At 30.8% G+C, this 27,135-nt stretch overlaps 2 protein-coding genes across 13 annotated transcripts in view; both read right to left on the reverse strand.

The window, feature by feature from the left end:
- Positions 1 to 485: 485 nt before the first annotated feature.
- LOC148232330 (lysocardiolipin acyltransferase 1-like) lies at positions 486 to 7,799 on the reverse strand. Of its 2 annotated transcripts, none has more exons than XM_088191229.1 (7): positions 7,699 to 7,799; positions 7,226 to 7,344; positions 7,052 to 7,158; positions 3,783 to 4,125; positions 3,519 to 3,715; positions 2,969 to 3,278; positions 486 to 2,910 (listed from the first exon to the last, which is right to left on the reverse strand). In XM_088191229.1, exons 2-7 carry the CDS (start codon positions 7,296 to 7,298, stop codon positions 2,663 to 2,665), a joined length of 1,278 nt encoding a protein of 425 aa, XP_088047355.1. In that variant the 5' UTR covers positions 7,299 to 7,344; positions 7,699 to 7,799; the 3' UTR covers positions 486 to 2,662. The 2 variants fall into 2 exon arrangements, with proteins under 2 accessions (XP_088047355.1, XP_088047354.1); XM_088191228.1 differs by lacking the exon at positions 7,699 to 7,799 and adding an exon at positions 7,502 to 7,639.
- A 5,027-nt stretch (positions 7,800 to 12,826) lies between these two features.
- Positions 12,827 to 27,135, reverse strand: part of ERR (estrogen-related receptor) — a 74,113-nt gene continuing 59,804 nt past the window's right edge. For 3 of the 11 annotated variants that reach the window (XM_088192534.1, XM_088192535.1, XM_088192528.1), the window contains 9 exons: positions 18,437 to 18,577; positions 18,256 to 18,351; positions 18,037 to 18,163; positions 17,745 to 17,978; positions 17,170 to 17,328; positions 16,983 to 17,089; positions 16,813 to 16,920; positions 16,578 to 16,750; positions 12,827 to 15,245 (listed from right to left, as the gene is read on the reverse strand). In XM_088192534.1, coding sequence (XP_088048660.1) covers positions 15,083 to 15,245; positions 16,578 to 16,750; positions 16,813 to 16,920; positions 16,983 to 17,089; positions 17,170 to 17,328; positions 17,745 to 17,978; positions 18,037 to 18,163; positions 18,256 to 18,351; positions 18,437 to 18,571 — 1,302 coding nt within the window. In that variant the 5' untranslated portion in view covers positions 18,572 to 18,577 and the 3' untranslated portion in view covers positions 12,827 to 15,082. Of the gene's footprint in view, positions 15,246 to 16,577; positions 16,751 to 16,812; positions 16,924 to 16,982; positions 17,090 to 17,169; positions 17,329 to 17,744; positions 17,979 to 18,036; positions 18,164 to 18,234; positions 18,352 to 18,436; positions 18,578 to 27,135 lie in introns of all 11 variants that reach the window. The other 8 variants (XM_088192532.1, XM_088192531.1, XM_088192526.1 and 5 more) reach the window with 3 other exon arrangements.

Here is a 27,135-nt window from a genome sequence, read left to right on the forward strand (position 1 = left end):
GCCGAATTCCTTTGCTGTTGAACACAGGATGCCTTCATTATTGGTTTCACTTATAATAACTTACTTGTGTAACAAAAAAGATATGCGTTTCATTGATTTATTGCTATACTTGAGTGTATCCCCTCAGCGGCTTGTTACAAAAATCCTTTATAGATATTAAGTAGTTTATTTATTTATGTTTAATAACGTAAGAGTTTTAAGTAGGCAAAGTATTAATATTCAAAATATTAAACTTTTAAAACATTACATGTTAAGAATTTATTTTTATAAAATTATTTATTAACATTATATTTTCAGATCAATCATGAGATGGAAATATCTGATCGTCTTTATGATTTTAATCCCACGTCTCTTTTTATATGAAGAGGAGTCTATTAACTGAACTGAACAACTAATTTATATTCAAGGACTCACAACATTACATTAAGGTCAGAGTGGTCGAAACAAATCAACCGAATTAAATGTATAAAATAAAAACAGCTATAAAACTTTTGCAATAACTTTATTATGCATTTTTCAAAGTAATGAGCAAGTCAAATCTAACAACATAACTATTATATATATTACACACACATAATACAACCGATCGTGTCATCATATATTTAAAGAAAATAATACGAATTACACATCGTTATCATAGTATGTAGAACGATGACTATAATTTTAGTAAATTTTCTAGCCTATAAAGTACAATACGGTAAGTCGAATGTTGTATTCGTTGAATACTGCATACATTGACGATAAAGAAAAAAATCAGTTATTACTTTATCTAAACATTGAGTATTAATATTGTTTTACAAATAGTATACCTAAAAAATACATACTATGTGAACGAATTGGGTGAAATACACACGTCGAAATTTCAATCTCAAAATTGTAAATCAATCTAAAAGTTAATATTCTGTCACACTAAACGTACGCGGTGTAAATTTGATCAGTCCTAAATGAAAAAAATGAGGTTTTCAAAGGTCATATTATTTAAAAAATGAGTAGAAATTGCATATGGTAATCCAAACTGCAGTCTTCATTTTTTAAGAACAATATTTTGACAAAATTAAAAAAAATATTAAATCTAGTTTAGGGTAGAATTGAAACAAGTATCAGATTTTGAAATCGTTCACTTTACTTTGGCTACTTTTGACTTTTTAATAGTTTATACAAATTCACAAAAAGGCAAAGTGAACGATCTATTTTATAGTACATTCAATATAGATATTTGAGCTACTAAAATAATTATACGAAAAATATATACGATCATAGTAATAATATCAAAGTTAAAATGACTCTAAAAATTACATTTTTACATACATATGTATATTTATTGAAAATATTACCTAAAATCCGAAATCATTTCAACTCTTTCTCGTATCAGTCTCTTCTACAACCACCGCTTCATTTTTTTAAGAAACGATTGTTTATTACAAAAATACAATAATCAAACAAATAGCTTTCGAAAAATATGACGTACAATTCACACATTTTTTTAGCTTCGTTTCTTTGCACACCTTTAAACCAACTAAAAATCCAAGTGTAAACTATGCTAACGATCGAAGAAATTTGGACCCTTCGCCCTTCTGAATTTTTATTTATATTTATATCAATAAGTATATAAAACATTGGGTATTACATCTATACAAAAATCTACAGCACATCTAAGACGGAATGATAATTAAAAATATTTTTATAAATTTATAGAACAGGTCAATCGAAATTCTGAAATATTTTGACCCATTCTCATTAATATGACTGTAGCGACATTGCTAAAAATAAGAATAAAAAGCTTTTTACAAACTAAAACCATCACACTTCACAATATATAGCGCAATTATTACGTGTGAGCAAATAACCGATTAAAGATAACCGAATGGTTAAATTTAATCAACGTTATAATATTTATATACTCACACAGTTTATATGAAGATTATAAGTTTCCACAGCCATTTGCTCCTTTAAATTTGGAAACTGGATTTATAATTTGGAAATTACGTATACACTCAAATATTAATAATTAAATTTCATTTATAATACATTATTTGGCACAGCGAAGAACTCACAGTTGCGTTTTTTATACTCTAACTATATTATTTGCAATGTACATTCATTATGTATAAATAACACGTGATATATTATATATTTTTATAACAAACTAGCATTACATTATTAATTCAGGAGTGTTAGCATCGTTTACAATATGAATACTGAATAAATAAATAATAATAATCAACTACCAAATATATAAAAGATTAACTGAAATGTTTTATTCATAATTAATTTACAAAAATTAAATATAATTATAAGCACTAAGGAATTCTATGAATAAATCCTAGTTTTCCATAGCACCTTCATAGATTGACACGTTTACCATATATTTTTGTAAGAAATTTTCACACTAATTTTAGTCTCAACTTTTGAAGAGAAAAATATTAATTTTTCATTAAAAAATATAATTATATTTCATTACCCTAAACTCAATTTACTCGATATAATCAATAAATTTGCCTCTATCGAGATAACAACAAAACAAAGAACTATCTACAATAACTGCTAATTAAAAATCAACAAACTAATTTTTAATAAAAATATATTACTTTTCATTACAATTATTACTGTACTTGATTCGTTTTTCAGTCGTACGTAGAACTAAATTACGAAACGATAAAAATTAAATTGCTCTCATATTGCTCCTGCGTTTCAGATCGTACCACGTCATCTCGATGTGATGGAAACCTCCTGTTAAAACGTTTAAAACGAAGAAACTTAAACAACAAGCCATAAGCATCCATCTGAACGTTTCGAAATGATGTAAGAGTATTGGGACAGCAAACACTAGAGCAGTCCAAAATGAAAATGCCACGACCAGTTCGAATCTATCAAAGTTATTCAGACATTTTCCAGGGTTTGTAAACCGACCTGAAACATCATAAATATAAATGTATGTCATATTAGAAGTACTGAAAAATCAAATTACCAATGCGATAAAAATCCTCCAACTGCTTCTCTTTAGAATCCCATCTATCGTTTAGCCATTTGGTTAAAGAATCATCATCTTCCGGTACGACACTCTCAGAATACTTCTTGATAGAAAAATGTACTTCAGCTGGAAACTGCCCCAAGATCATGTCCTTCAAACAACAACTACCCACTTCTGTATTAACATTCCATTTATTAAAACTGCTGTACGCTATTGAAATATCATAAACTGCTGACAATCTCGGTCGAATGGTTTGGACTAAGCTGTTGAAACCTCGAGTTCTAGGATGCAATACTTGTTTATACATCTAAAAAACATTAAAAATTAAATCATTGTTTAAACATGTGTAAATCAGGCGCGTACGGTGTGATACGCTCCCTTTCGCTTGCTCTCGTGTTAAGTGACGAGAGTGAATGAGACATAAAGGCGTGAGTTACATGCGTTCCGCACGCCTTTATCTCTCATTCACTCTCGTCACTTAACACACGAGCGAGCGAAAGAGAATGCATCTCACTGTACGCGACTGGTTTAAATATGAATATACTACCATTAATTGATTTTTCTTAGCAAACGAATCACTTTTCTTCATACTGGATTCAGTCAAATCAGTTCCTTCCGGAAATATAAGAAGTTGATACGTATAATCCATGCTATCTAAATAATTGGCTACTCTTTTCATTTCAGCTTCGTCGTGCACCCAGTTTCTTTTTATATATGTGAAACAGTTCATCTGCATTACCCATCCTGATAAATATCTATAATGTTATTATCTGCATCTATTATACATGTTTATAATAAAAAAATATATTACCTGGACCCGGAATGTGTCTGATCTCATCCTTAAGCACATACTTCAATCTAGAATCTTGATTCAAAACCTTCAACACGCTCAAAAGCCCCCGTGAATTCATATCGCAACTTTTCTTCTGCACGTGCAGTCCGCCGTTTTGATAAGGCAACTTTCCATTTGGAACTCTGCCAGCAGTTTCAGACTTTTTATTGTTAGGCTTTCTGGATGCGTGATACATGCACAACCATAAATAATTCCAGTCAACTCTGGTCCTGTGGTTCATCACTATTATGGACGTTTCTTCTGGATCGATGTAGTCTCCATAGACGCATATTTTTGTTCCGAATAGCATCTCCAACAGGACCTGAAATAATATAATTATAATCATTAAATATAGGATATCAAATTTTTAAAGATTGTCTGATATAATTTTCACACAAAATCTTTTTCTACGAAATTTAGTATATACTTTTAATCATTTAATAATGGATTAAAACACGAATAGTAGAGAATTTAGAGAAGACATTTAGAGAACTTAACAAAACCTGAGTAAAAATATAATTTCAGAACATAGAGCAGAAATCCTTGACACGTGTCTAAAACAAATACTAATGTTCTTACATATAAATTGCATTGTTATACGTATCTTTTGTAATTATCGGACGGTCGCCCAACAAGCTTTCACGCGGGTATGAATAAGAAACAGAGCTAAATAATAATGCGGTTGGCTCAATATTAACCTTCGCTATTATCCGTGCAAAATTTATTGAAGGACCAATATATAAGATGTGATACTTGGTCACATCTCTTGAACTCGCTCGAGAAAGATTCTGGGACTGACGACCATTTGATCGACTCAACACTCGATTGTATATGAAGAAATAATATATTTGCTTGTACAATAAACTCTTCCGGAATCTAACTGGTTTAAAAGTTACACCACTCAACCATTATTCATTAAAAAAAACTAACAGATTTGTGTCCCTAAAATTTAGTTAGCTTATTGCTAGCGTACAAGGCAAAATGCATTAATTGTGTTAATATTGCGAAGCTAATGTATTCACATTAAAATCGTTGGGCCGTACTTTACAAAAAAATCAATCCGGATACCTTCATCAGCAGGTACCAATTTACGCAATGTCGATTATATTACAAAAAATATGATAAGATGTGTTTATTTCTAATAATCTCTAGCAGATTGTGTTTTCTCTTCAAACAGTTTCAATTCTAATTAAAATTGCCTTCGCCATTATAATGGATAAGACCCAAAAACAATCGTAAAACTTCAGAAAATAATGCTTTTTTCATTTTCATTTTAATGTTCTGGCAGATAAATTACTTAAGAAACAAGTTAAAGAATACTCTATTACTTTACATGGTTACAACCTTGTAAAGTCTATAAAATCCTAACTGTTGAGTCGAACTCTGTATATCTAATATATTACCTTACAACAATTTTATTGTCGTTTATATGGGTACGATGTACAGGGTGATCTTATTCGAGTTTCCTATGTTGGCAGCACTGTAAATCAGACAGCCGGCAATAATCACGTGTTTTTAAAGTGTCAAATGTTAGTTGCGAAATGGATCACTTAACCGCAGCTCAAATTGTTGAATTGTTCTACAGAAAATTTCTGTACGAACTGTGTATCAAAATTTATGGGAAGATAATAGTCAATTTCGTCGTTCAGCTGAGAAAATTGCTGCTGTAAATGAAAATGTGACCAAAGACCAGGAATTGTCGATTTGTCAGCGTTTGGATTTTTTTGTGGCTCCTTTTGGCGCATTTTCATCTAAAATTGCACCTACATCTTATACAATTCAGATATCACGGACCCCAATAATTTACATATGCATATTTCCACCTCTCTGGGGATGTTAATAAGCAAAATTGTCGCATATGGGGCGAGGAAATGTAATTTACGTGTGATTTACGAGAGGGACATGTCCAAAAAGTAGCAGTTTGATACACATTGTGGTCAGGTGGCGTCATTGGGTCTTACTTTTTTGAAAACAGGCTGTAATAGTCAATGGTGAGTGCTACAGGCGCATGATAACCAATTTTTTGGCACGAAATTTAAGATTTTTATGCGGAAGACATGTAGTTTCAACGACGCAACTTGCTACACATCGGGTGCAACTTTGGATATTTTGCGTGAAAAAATCCCAGGTAGCATTATTTTTGGTGACGTCAGCTGATTGCCAAAAGCATGCGATTTAACGTCGTTAGATTTTTAGTGGGGTTACGCTACAAGTCGTCGTCTGTCTACGCCGACAAACCCGAAACCTTTGAGCGCCTAAAAACCAACATACACCAAGTCATAGCCGGGATACCGCCTGAAATGTGCAAAAATATCATCAAAAATAACATCTAAAGGATCGGCTGCTAAAAAAGTTTTAGGGGCGTTCATTTAATTGATATTATTTTTATAATGAAATACATTCAATGTTCGATTAATAATAAAAAAATCCGAATATACTCTTAAAATTGTGTTTTTTTTTTAAATTGAATCACCTTTACATATTGTACATAAGGGTTAAAATTTATATTCCGTCACCCACCTGAATCATTTTTTTATAATTTTAACTTTAAATATTAATATTATTGGTATAATAAATCGTAAATAGTAACACCTGAAAAATACGAATTATATATAAATTATCAAGCTTTTTAATAGTAAATTTAATGAAATAAGAAATCGTAAGATCTATATGTATTTGAATATATTAGATTTTAAATGTTCCAAGAGAAACATAATAAATCTATTTATATATTTCTTTTAATAGCAATAGTAGAAGATTTTCTTTAATTCTTTCCTTTTATAGATATGACATTTTCATAACTTTTATGTATAAGTGTATGTACCTAGTTAACCAATTAAATTAAATATGAAATAAAAAAGTAAATTAAACCAATAGATAAATCTTTATTTTATAGATAAGGTTTATCGTTGATGTTTGTATTGTTTTTTATTAAAATTTAACAAATTTAATATTATTAGTATTGTAAATAAAATTATCAATACAAATAAAATTAAAACCAAATACCTTATCGAATAAAAAACTTGATTTTATGTTATTTATGTGAGACCATTGTGTATACGAAGAAAACATTTTGATGTTTATGAAAGTCTAATTGAAACGATTTTTTTACAATTAAATCAAATTATAAACCCACTAAAGTCACCCTTTTGCCCTACTAATTATATTAATAGTTAAATAAATGAAGATTTTCGACGGAATTCGTATTAAATCTGTGGTACGAATATAATATTTATTTAAAAACTTACTGTAGGGTAAAGCTCCCAGAATGCAAAAATCTTATCAGTGAGATATCGGAATGCATAATTGCTGAAAAGCAAAACCGGCAACAAAGGACAGTAAAGCACAACAAAACCTGAAATATAAAACACGTATTTAACTAATATATCATTATTTTAATAACTTAAAGAATACAAACTCACCAAAAAATATGCTACAATACCATAACAAGCAAAAAGTTACGCCTCTGAGCAAATTTAACAATTTCAGATCCATGTTCGTTCACGCCCTATCCATCGTCGACGTTTAACAAGTGTAGCATCTGAAAAAGAACAGGAAAAACTATAGTGTCTCTCTGCCCCCGTTCGGGGGCAAAGTGTTAAAAATCAATGTGTAAATTGGATATAGCAAACGAGCACTTTAAAGGCTTCGCGCAGAGGAAAAATTCCACCGAGCGCTTTCCGAATCGAAATTATTACCATTTTCTTGAGGGCGTCTATAATATCACTCCCCTTAGATGGGGTCGGAGTAAAAAAAACGAGTCGACCGAACGCTACCCGGGATCTGTGTAAACTCCCGGGACGTGAGCTACGAGACCCTGGAAAACTCAAGTTTCCCAAAATCGTGCCATATCGAAAGGACTCGATTGTATCATTTTAAATAAACGAATATATACCGTACGATTATGTGCATAAGAGCTAAAATCGCTTGGTAGTAGTAAACACTTTTGGCGTATTGGAATGGAAAGAGAGGGGTTAGTTTGTGAGAGAATCAATACAGCTTCTCCGCTCGGTCCAGTGGTGAAAATTACTATTACTCGGCCTCCCCTAGAATGTTGCCAAATTAGAAAAATTATTTTATTTAATTTTTTGCGTATACTTTAAAAAAAATATGAAAATATTTTTACTACGCGACCTTTTGAACCTTTAATTAATAAATTACACTTACGAATGAAAATTCTCAAGTGTTCTTTTGACTTTTTAAAGAAAATACCCCTCAATTTATTTCATAAATGTTTACCAATATATCCCAGTAAATATGTTTTCAATTAAACATGTCTCAATAATTATGTCATAATATGCTGTTTCTAATGAAGAAAAATATCTCACTGCGCTGCTTGGAAATGTCATTATTAAAAATAAATGGATGGTGAACTATTTAGCATGTTCGATATCGACAGCAGAATCAAATTATTACAAATATCTTTGAACATTACGCTGCCATTAACAATAACAAGCAACGCAAAAGGCATATATGGTTGCATTTATGTACAAATAATACAAACAGATATTTTTAAAAAATACATTACATGTGTAACGCATTGGCCTCACACCTGTTTTATTACGCTGATAGGTACATATACAATAATAATATTTTTGAAATTAAAAAATAGCGATCCATGACCACTAAATATTTTATTAATGGTTTTAAACTTGGCTAAATTGATTTAGCAAATATTTAAATATTATTTATTTGTTCATAGATATCGAGGAATAATACCAGAAAAACCTGTATTTTTTATCCCATAAGAAGTTTGTTAATTTCTATCGTGTCGAGAATATCGGACTAAACGATTATTATATATGTATTTATAATTCTAATCGATAATCACAGACTGGGTTTTCTTATATTTTCCTAATTTCATAGATTAATATTATGCATTATGAAACATTGATTATAAGCTGTAATAATATATTATAAATAATAAAATAGTTTGATTTCAGTATAGTCTTTCAGTACTTACTTAATAATTGTTGAATGTTTTTACCACATTGTAACGCATTATTAAACTATAATAACAAGTCTGGTTTCATCTGATCATCAAAGTTAGCTAGATGATTAATAAATGGAAAATACGTAAGACTTTCTTCAATTCTAAAGAGTATATAAGCCATAAAAAGTCATACTGAATCACTTTCATCAGCTTTTCTTTAAACTTTGGCTTCCGACTTTAAACAACGAGAGTTCAACCGATCCAGTGTCATGCAAAGCTATGCTAAATTGGCTGAGACGACCATTAGAAGTCGAATAAGCAGCAGCATTTACATCGACCTTATGATCCGATACAGCTAAACAGTCATCTGAATCTTAAGAGTTCAACCGATACAACTTAGAGATTATGTGACGCACAAATAAAGGTCAGAATAGCATTGTTCATAAGGTCTAGACTGGTAACCCAGAAGCAACAGGTTAATGTCCCTGCAACATACTCGAATTTATATTTATGAAAATGCTCTATTATTAAAAACCGATTGTAAATTATAATATACATAATATTTTTAATTAATTAAATAGATATCACCGATTTTCAGATTTTTAGTCTGGTGGTTAATACTTACTTGTAGGCATTTTATATATCTGATTGACTTACTCACTTGTAACGCATTGGGCTATAAAAATAAGATAAAAAAATATACTACTAATTTCAAAAACTGAAAATATTTGCTTATTTCTTAATTTATCTGTAAATCTCTCGCGGTTCTTAATTACTATTGTTGGATATTAAATACTTATAATTTTATAATTACAATTTAATTTAATCAAGTATTTTTTTAAATTAAGCTGCTCGAATATTACAATTTTATACAACAAACCCTAATATATAATAACATACAATACAAAATACAACATTATAATTCTCTTATCAATTTGACTTCAAATGTTTGTTTTTATAAAATATACAAATACAATAGTATTTACAATTATACTGATTTAAAATAAATAAATTATATTTTAATGAGGATTAAATAATAAAATCTAATTAAACCATATTATCTTATACTATTTTAATGTGTATTTGTATTCGTAGTACATATGTACTAACGTATTTTAAATAAATCAATCTTGAAAAATAATAAACTTATTTTTAATTATGTAATAATGTAATTCTAATATATAAAGTAAAATATTAATGAAAATATACATAAAAAAAATATTATGCTTGCTTCATTTTATTAAAAAAACTAGCTAATTTATAATATTGAAAAAAAATTAAAACAACCACAACATAAACTACATTATGAAACTGCTTTACGTTTTGAAAAAAATATTTATTTAAATAATATAAAAATATTGTAGTCACTGTCAAATGACATCTATGAGCAACCAACTTTGTGTAATTAAAAAGCTTTAAGAAATTCGTTCAATAGTAAATTAATAAAATGTAATCTCATTAATTTATCATTAATTCTCGTATTTATTATAATTTTAATTTAAAACTTACCTAGATATCACAATAGTTTTGAGTAAAACTGAATTTTGAGTTTCTTCTTACAAATAGATGAATTTTTAAATAAAAGAATAGAATATTAATTAATGTATTTGTAGTGACATTAAATTAATTTATAAATAACAAAAACTTAAATATTACTACTGTCTATTTTATTTTCACATTACAACGTAATATAATATCTAATAATAAGTAATGAAAGCAAAGTAGCATGCAAAAACCCGCATCACTTCTCGAAATCATAAGAATTTAAGATATTGTTAGATTTCTCGGTACTTTTTATCAAACATTTAGATCAATAACTATATTATTTTTGAGTATTTATATAGCCAATTAACAGTTATCTTTTGTAGTGAAAATATTTACAAAAATTATAATAACAAATCGTTCATAATTTACTTTAAGTGAAAGAATCGATATTATTGTGTATCGACAAGACAATTTTTACAGTCTATCAATTAGAACCAATTATCAATTCAAAGATTTTTTTATTAAAAATGTCGATATACGAGTAATAAATCTGGTTAAAAGTAAAAATAACTACCCTTAGTAAAGATTGAGAAGTACTATGAATGTGCGTAAAAGTGGCAATGATATTACCTGTGGATATTTTTCAAAACATATGTGGCTTAGCCCTTAGTTACTCGCACAAAGAAAATTTTATAACTGCTCGCATGGGGTCACAGATGACCCCAAATTGTAGGAATAATTTTTATTATTTATTAAATATATAAGTAAATAAAACTTGTTTATTATTAAAGTGCTTTATTAATTCTATTATAAAGCAAAGGAATAACAAACTAAATATCTAATTAAACAAGCTAAATTAAAATAATTATCAAAAATTAACAATTTATACTTATACTGAGATAAAGTTAAAATTTTAGAATATTTTTAGGAACTCTCCGAATCACTTTTATTACACTGTTGACAGTATATTTGAGTGATCATTGCACACAAACTTTGCGTTTAGTTTTACTAGTTTTGTTTGGCAAAAAATCCTGAGGTATATCGGGTTTGTTTTTCTTGAGTGTTCCAACTAAAGTGAGCTGTAGGGTGGATCCAATAATTCATTTGGGAATTTCACGCTCGTATACCAATTGTCTACGGTTACTCTCTTTTATCAGCTCTACAAGACGTTTTACTATGTCATTTGGGTTGTTTGAGACTTGGTAAGGACCCGCAGGCTGTTTGCCAAAATAAACCTCAAAGGCCAGCAAATAAAATGTCTTGGAGTCTACCAATGCTTGGTTTTTTATACCGAATTTATTTGGTTTGCTTGGCATGTAAACTTTGCCTTTGAACGGCCACGGAACCCAATCAATCTCTTTCAAAAAAGTAACGTAATTACTCGCACGGGGTCACCGCGTAAGAGCGCAGCGACACATCCTTCCACTCCCGTGACTTTTTCGCTACAGGAATACAAACTTCGACGCGGATTATGAAGCTAGCAAGAGCGCGGGGAATTTCGAGAAACAGCAAATGCTTCATTTTTTAATGCGAAATTGCTTTGACCCCATGCGAGTAATTAAGGGTTAAGGAAAGGGTTATGAAGTTGTATATCTGTTAAAAAACCGCTGACCGAAGAAATGTGTCTAGCGTACATGAAATGAGCCAACTAACACAAAAGCTGGACTATTTTATATTGAGGAAGAATGACGCTCTTTGAGGAAAGTATAATAAATTTATAATGATCAGATAAGGTGCACTATGTTTGTCGTCAAGGTGGCGAAAGATACAGAGAAAAATATCTCGACGAAACTGTGCGAAATCCAAAGAGCCAAATGATTTGGGGGTGCTTCTTATATTCCAGAATGAAAGGTATTCATTTCATTGGCGAAACAGTGAAGCCGGTGAAATATAAAACTGTACTGAATTTTTTATTCATTCCTTTGATGGACATAAGCTCAAATTTGGACTGCAAGTTCATGAATGTTTCTGCAATATTTTTTTTATCAATTTGATCAATTCAGTGAATATGATTAGATTATTATATATAAATTAGATAAAATTAATACTTTATAAAAACATTTAAAAAAAATCTTGGACTGGTAGTCCTTTACACCGATAGAATATCTTTGGGCTATTTGGACTTAGGAAGAAATTTTGACTGCACAATTCAACAAACAAACAAAAACTCATAGAAGTAACCGAAATAGTTTGCTATGACGAATTAGACCACAAACTCGTTGATTAATTATGTGTATTTCCGTGTTTTAGCAGTATTGAAGGTGAAGCAAAATAATAATATTTTGAGTAATTACTGTATATTAAATATACGATTTTAAAATATTTTTAATACATGATGTTTTAGAATTTAATAATAAATTATTATAATTACATCATATAAATATGTAAAGATTTCATATTGTCAATATTATTATGTATTTTAAAACGTATTATTTACAGGGTTTTAAACAAAGGACCATACAAGTGCTATAATAACTTAAACATAAATTTTTATGCAATGGTCTTTATTTTTTTATTAAATGCCAATTCATGGTCATTGCTCAATGCCATTACATCCTGCATTTGGAAATGTTTTACAGGTATAAAACAAAATAAAAAACGACGATTTGTTATATTACATTATTTATTTTACAATTTAAATTACATACAGCTTGTTAGTATAATACCTAATGACAGTTGTAAATCTTTAAATGGTTATTTACAATTGAAACTATGATTGTACTTTTTGTATTGAGGTGACACTACGTTCCTATGAGGCTTCACAAAGGAGATGCGTTTAAAATCAATTCACCCACTGCTTATTACCTTTATTTATATAATTAAGTAAAATAATAACATCCATCCTAATAAAATGTGTTGTTTAAAAATAAAATATACACATATTATACTTATGAATATCTATAGATACGATTATACAAATATATATATTTACACACAATTTGTAATTTGTTAATATATTTAAATACATCACACTTTTTATTCTTCTTCACGTACAATTACGTGGAATAAACACATACAAAACGACTGTGATATGAATGAATGGACTACTTTGAACCTTACTTTCATGGCTCACAAATGTATACAAAACTTTTAGCTGCCTTTTCGCCGATTGATATTATTTATAAAACTTGCACATAACCGAACGTATTCACGTGAGGTAGACGTGTTAAAATTGAACCGAGACACAAGAGAACTGATTCGAGTGGAATGATAACAGTATTATTAATAGAACAAAAATATATACTTTTGAATGCAACCAAACGCTTTGCATAAAAAAATAGCGTTACGACGCATTCGATAAAACGACACGAAAATATATGTATCTACCTGTATTTAATGGCACATCAAGATGGCTAAACAAAAGTTGAAAATATAAATACATATTATTTATTAAAGCCTTTCTAGATTTGTATACACACGTTTGGAAAAAATCAAGGATCTATTTTATTCACATATGGTAAAAATGAAAGCCAAAACTATCTTTTAATGTTATATTCATATTAAATTAAACCTAATCTTAGTTAACAAATTAATCACAATATTTGTCTACACTAGAACAGCTTGAAGCTTAATTAGAAAATAATAAAGATAAAAACAATAAAAATTAAAGTTTATCCTAAAGAAGCGGTTCACTAATAATTTTTTTTAAGTATTAGCTCTCTGGCAAACATCTCTGTGACAATTGAATTTCAATCGACAGGACTCTTTCTCAATACAACAGCAACAATTTACTATAAACTGCAATACCGTCACAAATGCCTTTAATTCTAACTAACGCACGCTTTACATGCTGCATCCATTTTTTCACAACATACACCAGCATCATGCCTCTTTATATCATTGTAATCTTGCAATATATATTGCAAGATTACAATGATATAATAAAATTTAAAGAACAACCAAACATCTTAGCTACATAATATAATCTTTAAAATATGACTTCCCACCACAAAATGTTTATAGATAAAAATCACTTAACAAAAACGAAAAGACATAATAAAAACTTATTAAACATAATGTTATCACCGTTTATATAATTATTACATATATATTGTAATGATAATTGTATGAAATTAGATATTTTTACAAACGGAAATTTTAAATTTGATATCTGTAAACTCTAGAATTTATTATTGAGCGAAAGTACACAACCATTTTGAAATATTTACTATAAAATAAAGAAGTTTTTACATAATACCTTGTATATTTACATTTATTGCTATAAAATATTTTTTTTGCCACAATCATTCATAGCTCGTCGAGTAAGAGTTTGTTAGTTGAAAAATTAATTTAAAGTTGAGATCAAATAACTATACTCACTGAGATTAAAAGGCATTCGCCTAAATTTAAAAATTAATAGAGTTACTAATACATTTTTATAACAACTTATATGAAATGCTATAATGGTTATAAAATGCTACTAAAATAATTTAAAAGTGACGCATTATTATAAAATTAATTTAGAACGTTTAAGAACGTTTTTTCGTTTTTTTAAGAACGTTTTTTCGAATAAATAAATGCATTTTTCGTACAGTCGATTTAACAAATGATAAAAAGCACCACAGAAATTTAATTTGATTTGATTTTCCGAAAACATTGAGATAAAAGAAGCTGTCTATTTGATATTAAAAAAAAAATAAAAATAAAGTATCTTACTGTCAATACAATAATTGTTAACAATATAATAAACATTTAGCACGTTATGGTAACACGGCGCGAACGGCACGCAAACAACTCTCGCACGACATTTCTTCGAATGCAACACGAGCGTAAAGGGATTCAAAGACTTCCATTATTTAGAAGAGACTCGTATTTGTAATACACAGAAACCTCGCCACCCTTGCAGCCCGTGATTTCACCCTTACCGGTAATAAGCCTCCAGCATTTCAACAAATAACTTGTTCATCGGTACCTTGCCTTCGCGATTTATACCCGACCAGAATTTTCTCACTATATGATCAGCCTGCCTCAGAGACGGTAAAATAAGAAGCAGTTGCTGTAAAACGCTGGCTGCATTATACGGCCTGAAAAATATAACACAAGCATTTATTTTTTAAAATATATCTAAGAGCATACAGCTAAATATTATGAAGAAATAGAATCATATGAAAACAAAGAATTTAAGTAAAACATTTATGATAATATTCTAAAATGTACGAATACCAGACAATGGTTCTTAAAAATATATTTAAAATAGAAATTAAAAAAAAGATTTTAAAAATATGTAACTTTGCTACAAGACATTTATAAAATTGATACAATTTTTGAGTGTCATAAACATTTAAATTAAAAAAGAATAAATGTATTTCCCAATTCTAGTTGCTCAATTAAATATAGACTTTAATGTTTATATTTTTAATAAATAACGCTGAATTATTGTAATCGTGTTTAATACCCCTGGCATAAATTAAATAAGCATAATATAATTTTTTTATGTGCAGTCGTGACTTAAACTGCGTGTTTAAAATATGATTTAATCAAAACGATAAATTGACTCTCATGTAATGGCCAAATATAAATGAGCAATTTACAATAGTTTTGGAAGGCTTGGAATGCTCCTTTATATGATTACTAGACTATGCATTTTAATCCTCATTTTTTGTAAATTATCGCATCAAAAACACTTCAGAGCACATATTTTAACATTTCAAAATAAAAATTGAATACCTAATATATATATATATAGTATATATATTTTTAAAAAAAATGGTATTTACGTGTTTTCTCGCGTTATCTTTTTTGGATGTCTCTCAATATTTCACCGAAGATTTTCTCAGCATCATCAGGAGGTTTTTCATATTATTTTTATAGAGTACACTTTTTTTTACATTGCACAGATCCGGATTTTTTATTCGCACTTTTTTAATTGGTTTTAAATTAAATTAAAAAAGTGCGAATTAAAAATCCGGATCTGTGTGATGTAAAAAAAAGTGTACTTTATAAAAATAATATGAAAAACCTCCTGATGATGCTGAGAAAATTTTCGGCGAAATATTGAGACATAACGCGAGAAAACACGTAAATACCATTTTTTTTAAAAATATAAAACCGCGTAAAAAAAAATATAAACAATTTAATAATACATATATATATATATATATATATATATATATATATATATATATATATATATATATGTATATAAAATTGAACACTTAAAGTTTTAAAAAAACATATTTGGAAGAGAAAATTTCGAAATAAACTAATATAGCAGTCATTTTCCCTAAAACAAAAAACAATTTTAAAATCTATTCGCCTATTTTACGAATTTTCCATAAATCTATTGTGAGTTTCAGCATCTATCATAAATTGCTCAAAATATGTCTCTAATGATTACTAATATAAATAAATCATACCTTAAAATATTAAGACAATCGTTGAGAGATGATATAATGCTATCTTTGAATTTCTTAAGATTTATCTGCTCGTCGAGTCTTATATCAGAATTAGCTAATACGAGCGCCTTCAATAAATAATACTCCTCCTTCAACACAGCAATCCTCTCCAGTCTTGATATTATTTGTACGAACTGAAAAATTAACAAAATAATTAGTCTATATGAAATAAAAGTTAAACAACAAATAACCTTACATGAAAATATAGCTCATGAGCTCCTGCTTCTTTAGCCTCTTTCTCATCCAACGTCAAATCAGCCGCAAAACGTAATCTAACACTACTTCCAGGACTCTGTGTCAAACTCTGCTAAAAAACATGTATTAAAAAAATTATGCAATCACCATTAATTAAGAAAAACATCATACCTGATTCAAAGGTTGCATGGATCTGAATGCGACCATTAATGTCAACATCTCAGCCCACGTGCTTTGCAACAGTCGCATCTGATCGTTTAACTGAAGATCTGTGAATCCTGCAAAGCATAATATATAAAAACTGAATCTCATTTCATTTTATACCTAAGTATGCCGCTCAATAATTGTTCAGTCTTACCTGGAATCTGTTTAGCCCATCCGATTATGCCGACTAGCTCACGGTCGTGAAGATCGCTTAATAAGCACAGCATGTTGTGAGATGTGATCGGATTAGCAGACGGAGAAGCAAACAGTAATTCTGGCTCATAAGCGCATAAAACTTCAAGAATTTTAATATCTGAAATTGATAAATATTTTTAAATATTACAAATAAAAACAATAAATGTAGACAGGTGTGCTTATCGAAGAGCTTTCTAATACTCATCATACAAACGCTAGTAATTAAGAATCACCCAAAAACAGAGTTCTGAGTTGTGTAAAATTTATACAAGCAGCTCGAAAAAGAACTTTCTTATCTTGACTTGATAGATTTGAATACTAGCTTAATATATAAATAGTACTTGTATTCCCTTATATAAAAGTAACTAAGTAATCTTTTTGAACTTTCTTGCATTGCATTACTTCGCAACTAGATTATTATATAATGCGCACATGGCTCCTTAATTGATAATAATATCAGAAAACATTGCTATCTATATCATAATCAAAATGAAGTGGTATTTTTAATGTATGACTATTTAAAACTAGTTTTACCTTCGAGTGCCGGCCGTTGATAAGTCGTAATGGACGAATTCATTGTAAGAGAATGAGGACCGTCGGTGTGTCGCCGATACTTTTGACGGCCTCCGCGTACTCGATCTAAACGTACTCCTTCCTTCAACATTCCGGTACGAAGACATTTCCTAAACCTACAGGCTTGGCAAGCTTTACGTCGGCGTTTATTTATTTCACAGTCGTTGGATGCGGGACATGTGTACTCGATGTTTCCTATAATAAGATTATGGGTAAGTAAAAATTAATAAACAATTCTTAAGCAATTACAAACCTTGAATGGTTCTCTTGAAGAAAGCTTTGCAAGCTTCGCAAGAGGCGACACCGTAATGAAAGCCCGATGCCACATCTCCGCACACAAGACACACCCTCCGCGGCGACTCCTCTTCTTTGCAGTTTTCCTAGAGATTATTTAAAATTAATCTCAGATCAGTCTCTCTATTATATAGCAATATAGGTTTGAACAATTTACCTCAGTCTGAGGTGTACCTACAGGTTGCGTGGTCGAAGAGCAAAAGTGTCTGTCTGGGCTGGCCGGCGACATGGGATACTTTGAATCGTCAGGACTCTGGCTGTACTCGTCCTTGAACTGAAATCGTAACAAATTTAATAGGATTAAATTGATTGTCTGTTACGTACAATACTTGGTTGCAATGATAATGGATTTGCATTACTTCCTGGTGGACGACTGTAGTCCCCGGCGAGTACATATTTGTGGAGGGAGAACAAGCATCCGACTCCTGCTTCACTCGAGTAAGAATACCATCAGTACTTTGCGATTCTGTTGCAGTTGCATTTCCGGACATCATAGACACCTGAAGATAAGAACATAATTTATTAATTAAACAATAAATAATGTTGATTACAAAAATATATATATATACATTCTTTAATTAATAGAAAAATATCCAGATCCATGTATTGTATAACATATGAAGTTAGTGGGAAGCAATTAGTTTTATCATATTGTAACTGCAACAAGTTTAGTTTCACGCTCAAAGGGTGGACCCGACAAAATAATAATAAGATATGGGCGCCTGTTTTGGCCTATGCGCTCATTATCTTACGCTTTGCGCCTGTTATTATCTATAAAAATCAGGCTACCTTTATTTATTTATTGCGTCTCTGGAACTAGATACCAGTAACATGCGACGTCTTCACATCTACCACTATATAGAGATATGTCTCGTATCCAGGGACAAAATTTCAGATTTTTCCATCTTTGGGGGGGTCGTTTTTTAATATTTAAATTTCATTAAGACTCATGGTATTTCATTAAATGAAGTTGAAAGGGGGGAAAATTTACCCAAATTACGTCCCTCTTAAGAATCTACGTCAAAAGCAATAAAATCGTGCAGTCGCAGTGGAAACGCTCAGTTATCTAGCGTTCATATTAAAACTTTTCATAGATAATTTAAGGATAGTTAGGTATAAGAAAACGAGTACGGCCAAGGGAATACTTTGCTGATGTGTGAATTTATATAATAATACTCCTAGGACAATCCGCAAAAATAAAAATGTAGTGGGTTTTCTCAATGGAATAAAGAAACACCTTTGTGTATTAAGAAATAAATCATAATATTAAAGTATTTTTGTATATTATTTAGTGTATAAACAATTAGCTATATCAGCTAAGTAAATTAATAAAATTATTAGAACAATATTACGACTTACAATAATCGAATGAAGCATATCTAAACCGAATTTTGATCAATGGGAAAGCGCAAAAACAATTATCCCTTCTCAGAATTCAAAAATCCACGTCAAAAGCAGTAAAATCGAGCCGTCGCAGTGCAAACGCTCGGTTATCTAGCTTTCATATTAAGACTTTTTATAACAATATTAAGACTCACAATAAGTGAGTATCTAATGAAGTATATATAAACCGAATTTTGACCAATAGGAGAGCGCAAAAAACAATTATCCCGTTGCCGTCGCAGTGGGAACGCTCGTTACCGAGCGTTCAATCATAATTATATTGAGATTTATAGTATTGCATTTTTCTGGCTAAATTCAATGGGAATAAATTCCCCACTTCCCCTTAAATGACATCCCTGCCCATATCCTTTCAATAGTTCATTAATTGAAAGAGGTAGTTGAATGAAATGCGTTAAAAGCGAGATTTAGTGCCGAAATCCAAAAATATAAGCAATCAGCACACTCGCGAAATTAGGAGCGCAACATTTGAAAATGAGATGCAACCATTTAATCCTAGCTTAAGTGGTCAAAGAAGGATATCCCACCAAAGAATAATAATTAATAAATGTAAATAATACACTAAATAAAAAAGTGTATTAGATGAAGTTTCGTTTCGTAAATTACTGCATAAACTACGGATAATGTGTTTATACGAGTTAAAATAATAATACAGAATGAATAATTGGCGCCCGAAGCAGCAAAATAACAGCTGATGGCTAGTACGATATAAACTGTCAAAGCCAAAAGAAAAAAATCTTAATTAGCATTTTTTTTTATTATACATTATAGTAATTCGTTTTTCATTAGCTGTTGTATTATCTTTTAATATGATTTTGGCAGCAGTCGCAAGATGATAATCCACAAGTCACATGACGCAATCATAACATTCTGACCTATATCAACGCTCTCGTTGATGGTAGTGGTTCACGCTCCAGACAGTTACTAACCTACGACAAAAGCTTAACAATTTATTACAGTTCATATTTAAACAGCTAAAGCATACGCTTTCCTCATATTGCAATATATTGCATAATTTTCATTATTATTTAGCGATATGACGCTTATCGTATTTAACTTTACACGCATCGTTATTAACCAAATTTGTTCAAATAAAGGTCAATGAAAAGACTAGAACGATACCTTTACAAAATATCCAAATTCATACATATTTATGTTGAAAAGTATTACGTAATCATACACTATTGTATATTTCACAGTAATTAGATTACTTAATATGAAAGAAGCGCATTCGTTAGCTTACTTCTTTTTTAATTACTGCAGAACGGTAAACTCGATTTGCTTCCCCTGTAAATTCGATTTCCAAGTCGAACAGTTTTTTTCATTAAAACTAATCTCAAAAGCAAGTAAATAAAATGTGCCATGAATTTATACAGAATGTTTCTAAGGTTACTATACCTTTATTGGCAAATATATTCGTGAACACTTGGTAATATGTTTCGCGAAACGTGTAATAGCTTTGAGCCCTATATATATACTGTAATGATGTACATTATATTTTATTTAATAATATTCGTTTGCATAATTTTTTTACGAAGATAAACAATTTGTACTAAATTGTTTCTCCATATGATGCCAAAAATATTTACGGCGAAACGTCGAAACCTCAACTGAACGCAAAGGGAAAATTCATAAATATTAAAATAATATTGTACTGATGTTATATTAGGTACTATATCAGGGGCGTATATTCAGGGTGTGCTAGGTGTGCGGCGCACACCCGCAAAACCATCTAAAATATAAATTTAGAAATTTAGAAAATTTAGGGCGTAAAGCGACATCATTTTGCATACAGTAGTATGCAAAATTATAAATTTTTAATATGCAGTGTATAGTATGCATTGGTATTTGTCATTCGCTCTGAACGTTTTCGCGCGAGCGATCGTTTTGGAACAACACATATAACGCGCCGACCTTGCGCGCGGCCGCCGACTAAAGTAAATTGTTTCGAGATTTAACGGCTGAAGTCGATCTGTCGGCTGGCAGCGCTCAGTAGTAAAATTGGTCTCGAATTTGGTGCGCGTACTTCAAAAACTCTTGCGTCCGTCGCTGCTTTTTTATTACATTATATCACAATAACAGGTCACTCATTTTTTATATTTTGGCGTAAAATAGTTTATTATCTTATTTACATATGATCAATATTTAATTTTCTATTCTAGATTATATTTTTTTATTTACCCCAATAATGATGAAAAATACTGTTGAAGATATTCTGAATAATCCATTTTCAAAAATAAGTTATGAAATTAAATTGAAGATAATCAAAATTGCCAAACCACGTCCACCTCTTCCCAATTTATTTATGAAGCATAAAGACAATAAATGTGAATATACAAGACATTTTTCATTTTAAAGCTAATATAAGTCAACATAATGAACAAGTTCATAAAAATAGAGAAATATTAAAAGGAATGATTGACGCAGTAGTATATCTAGGAAAACAAGAACAACCTTTTCGAGGCCACGATGAATCCTGTAATTCACTAAACAAAGGAAATTACCTTGAATTTTTAAATGCACTTCGAGAATACGATTCTGTTTTGGATACTCATTTAAATACTGCAACGGTGTTTCGTGGTACTTCCCCATCCATACAGAATGACATAATTGAAGCGATTGGTGATGTTATTAAAGATCATATTAAGGAAGAAGTAAATTCAGCAAATTTTGTCGCTATTATTCTTGACGAAACTTCAGATATAATGACGAACTCACAGCTCTCGACAGTTTTGCGTTTTGTTTATGAAGGTAAAGTTTACGAGAGGTTTATTGGCTTTACAGACGTTAGCTCTGATAAAACAGCCGATGGCTTATTTTACCACGTTGTAAATATAATTGAAGAATTTCAAATTCAAGAAAAATTAGTTGGACAGACTTATGATGGGGCGAGTGTAATGAGTGGGCATATTAATGGTTTGCAAGCCAAAGTACTCGAAGTTTATCCACTGGCCATTTTTACACACTGCTATGCTCATATGTTGAATTTAACATTACAACAAGGTCTTTCCAATATAAAAGTGTGCAAATCATTCTTTCAAACTTTAAATGGATTGTCTGCATTCTTTTCGAAATCTTCCAAACGAATAAATGCTTTACAAGAGTTTGTAGCTAGAAGACTTCCTTCTGTTACACCTACAAGATGGAATTATACACACGGTTAAGTAACACAGTGCAAAAATACAGAAATGAATTTACGGACTTTTTTCGAGACTTCGTGAAAAATTGTGAACTATGGGACCCCGACACTGAAATAAAAGCACGAGGTTTTCTTAGCTTTTTGGAAGATTTTGAAACAAGAAAACTTCTCCACATATTTTCAAACCTTTTTGGAAAAACTGATGTGTTATACAACATTTTACAATCCAAATCTTTTGACATATTATATTGCTGTAAGAAAGTTACCGAAATTTTGCAACAACTCAGACATGAACAGGAAAATAATTATTAAACATTATGGGATTCTTATGTAACGAAAGAAAAGTATCCAAGACTGAGTAATGATTTGCTTGTTGAAGAAAAGCACGCGTTTAGCCAACTATTTAATACAATAGTTTATAATATATGTAAGCAAATTGAAAACCGATTTCTTCAATGTCCAAATTGGAATATTTTCACCTTCTGGAGAAAGAAAAATATGAGCAATATAAAGAAAAATTTCCAAATGAATTACTTACCAAACTGCAACAATTCTATGGAGCATTATTTGATTTTATAAGTTTAAAAAATGAGCTTGCTGTTCTTTATCATTTACCTAAATTTGCAGAGAAATCTGTTCATGAGCTTGTACAATTTATGAACACAAATAATCTTGAGTCAGGTTTTCAGGAAATAGATAAATTAGGCAAACTAATATTAACTCTTCCAAGCAGTACTGCTTCAGCAGAACGTTCATTTTCTGCACTGAAACGAATTAATAATTGTTATCGAAGTACCCAAGGCCAAGAAAGGCTATGTGGCCTTAGCTTGATTTCAATAGAAAAAGGGATCCTTATGGATAATAAAAAGAAGATCACTTTTTATGACAGCGTGATAGAAAAATTTATGATTAAAGAAAGAAGATTAGATTTTATATATAAATAATTATAAGTTTATGTTTATTGGAAATTTGATATTTTTATATAATAATATTTTAGATTAGGTTTGATGTTTATTTATTTATTTATATATGGGAAAAAGCTGTAAGGCAGTTTAGGCATGTCAAAACCTCGGCTAATATAAATGAAAAAATGTACGTTTTATTTTTATTTTTTATAGCACACCCAATATTAACACCCACCGTACGCCACTGTACTATATTATATATTTTATTTGAATTCGTCGATTTCGAATATTAGCGTTAAAAAATATTAAACTGGAAATAGTCAATATTTCATAACGGAGAGAAGAATCGTCATACTCAATTATCATGACTTCCAATAGGTTTCCTATGCAGCATTTCCACCAGACTTCGACTTTCATGTTTCCACAACTAAAAATATTCCTTGCTGCGAAGAGATTTAAAACAAATGAGGAGTTAATAGCCAAAGTAGACGTATATTTTTAAAAGCTTGACAAATCGCAAGCTTAATGGCACTTGAGCATCGTTAAGGGACCTATGTGGAGAAATAAAAAAAATATTACTACCCTAACCATTATCTTTGTTTTAAGTTCAACAAACTTTTTGTATACACCTCGTATATGTGATATAACGGTTTTCGAAGACACGATAAATAACTTTTCATATAATTTCACCTTATTAATATTTTGGATAAATTCGTTAACCTAACCTAATCTAAACTATCCGAACTGATGTGCCATCTTGTTGAAAAATAGTGGCTATATAAAGAATGGCAAATATGTTAATAAAATACAAGAGAAGTGGTATAGCCGGTGACTAATACCCGAGGACCTGGGTATATCTGACTATATCGTTTGTGTTTTTAAATTTCTGTTGTGTCTGGAAGGTCTGAATTAGTGATTATTTTATAGTACTAAATCTGATTGATGAACACAGATTAGGTGTTCTAGATTTTCCTAATCTCACGGATATTTAATTCAAATCGAACTAAGTCGTACATATTATGTATAAAAATTATAATAATGAGCTACTTCAGCTCATAGAGATCATATTCATATGTATAATATTATATATCTTTTTAAATCATATAGGAAATAATCAGTGTAATATAAGCGCACCTGGTGATAGCTTATTTGAGCGGACCATGAACCATTCGGAAATCCACCGTTAAAATGGACCTAAAAAACAGCCTGTGTCTATACAAAAATCAGTGACAAAAGGGACCAATACAAATCGCCAGAATATGCCTATTCAAATAAGTTTCCAGTGACAACATTTCCAAATATTCAGCTGTCCAATTTTAACAAAAAACATTATAAGATAAGTAACAGAAAACAAAATTGTAGTATGTTTCCGCCCCGAAATATCGCATTGGCCAAAATATCGCATCGAAATCGCGTCGAACGTAGTCAGCTAATCAAGAGTGATCCAACACAAATTTAATGATTTCTTTGGATTTTTTTGAACAATATAACATTTTATGTATTTCTTTAATTATAAAAAATAATATCAATTAAATGGACGCCTCTGGACCTTATAGAATCTTTGATTACTTTTTCGTACATTTCGAGCAATATCTCGGCTATAACGGTTGGTTTTTATGTGCTACAGCGTTTCGAGTTTGTCGGCGTAGACACGATAAAGCGTAATTCCACAAAAAATCCAACGGCGTTAAATCACATGATCTTGGTGGCCAGTTGAAGTCACCAAACCGTGAAATAATGCGACCTGTGAGCTACAAAATCAAATCAGTTTAATCTTATAATCTCATTCAACACAGATTAAAGATTGATTTCCAAAGTGTATTATTTGGCTGACTCTCGGTTAATTACGAATGATTATTTAAATTATGTACATTATGAAAACCCACCTCAATATAATTGTAATAATAAATTAAAACAAAATTAGTATGCTATATTATTTTTCGAATGTCGCATACATGCGTCGCCCGCAAGAAATAAATTGATTCTTTTGCGTACCCCAGGGCTAAATGGCCGTCGTGGCCGACATTTCGTGCTTCTTCCTCGCAGCGCGTCATATCTCCGCCGTCTGAAAAACCGGCGAAGGCGTCGAACCTGAAAATCGGGTCACATTCGTGGTTCAAGGCCGCAGTCCGGATCCATTATTGCCGCCGTCGGTTCAAGTGCGCAGACGGCGCAAATTTCGGGCCGCAGTCGATCACCGGACGCTCAATGTCAGCGCGCGCGGAACCATTTTTTTCAGACGCCCCGACTTTTCCGCCAGTACATCTATCTCTCCATCTTGCATACACCCGGCGGCTATGGTTATACCTGCGCGCGATTTTGGCCAAAAGGCCACGCTCGTAGTCTGTCTCGCTCGCTCCGCGACGGCCCCCTCCCGCCCCCTCTTTCCGCCCGTAATTTATGATAAAAAAATTCCAGCAGACAAACGACCCTGAACTTGAACACAAATAACACCGTTCAAAAATCGCACACAGCGACAAGACGGTTTCGCACACACTCATGCGCATTCGTGACCTGGTTACGTTTTTCTCTTACAGGTTTGTTTCTGGAAGGATCTACCATAGTAATAGTCATCCTTTTGGCCTAAAGTTCAAATGTGTTGGCCTATCAACGGGTGAATTGCGCGAGCCGCGATTCGGACCTACCTCAATGAATTAGCTGTCTTTTTTTTATAATTGGATCATAACAACAACAGAAACGACCATTGCTTGTATTGCAGATGTTTTAACAGTAGCGTAGCGAGGCGCTAGTACCAGGGGCGTTGAAAGGAGGAGGGCCGCCCTGGACAAAATTCTACACAAACGATTCCCCTTTGTATTTATTCAATACATATACCAGAACCTTCCCAAGTGTAAGCATATAACTGAATACTAAGGCTAATGTATATTTCACTGATCATGGAAAAAATCACTAACGATTTTATTTGCGCTTCATTTCTGTATAAGCTTCAATGTATTAGACAAAAAGTATTTTGTGAAAACAAAAAAAATATTATATTTGTCCAAAGCATTTTGTGAAAACGAAAAAAATATTATATTTGTTTGTCTGCGCTCAGTATAAGATATTGCCTTTTCCAACATACTACTCACCAGACATCTCGATTCTAATATTACTCATTTGGAATAATAAAGTTAATTGTAGCTGAGAAAATTGTATTTGAATTTAATTTCTAACCGGTTTAAAATAGTTTACTTGAGTTTTCATTGTAATTAAAATCTTAATTAACGTTATTTTGTTACAGTTTTAATTATATTGTTATATTTTTATAAAGTTTGCCGTGATCCCAAATACAGGAATTTTTGTAAGGGTCTAAAGGGACTTGGAACTAAAAACGAATTTAAATATAATCTAATAACCGTTTATTTAGCCAAGTAACGCAAAAATAGTGTATTATACTGCTAGAAATTTATGGATATTTTGCCAATTAACTGATATTTTCGTTAAAAATGCATTGTCATTTAAATAAAGGCGCAGAACCAAGATTACATAATTTTAATTTTATTTGTTAGTGTGAATGTGTATTGGATATTTTACTCAAATAATGCGACAGCGTAGTGCAAAAAGGTCACGAATCAATTGGCCACATAACGTAAAGTTATGTACCTTAAAAATA

This window comes from Plectrocnemia conspersa, unplaced genomic scaffold (assembly GCF_051122295.1).
Source record: "Plectrocnemia conspersa isolate PC_06_02 unplaced genomic scaffold, ASM5112229v1 ptg000009l, whole genome shotgun sequence".
Taxonomy (NCBI): domain Eukaryota; kingdom Metazoa; phylum Arthropoda; class Insecta; order Trichoptera; family Polycentropodidae; genus Plectrocnemia; species Plectrocnemia conspersa.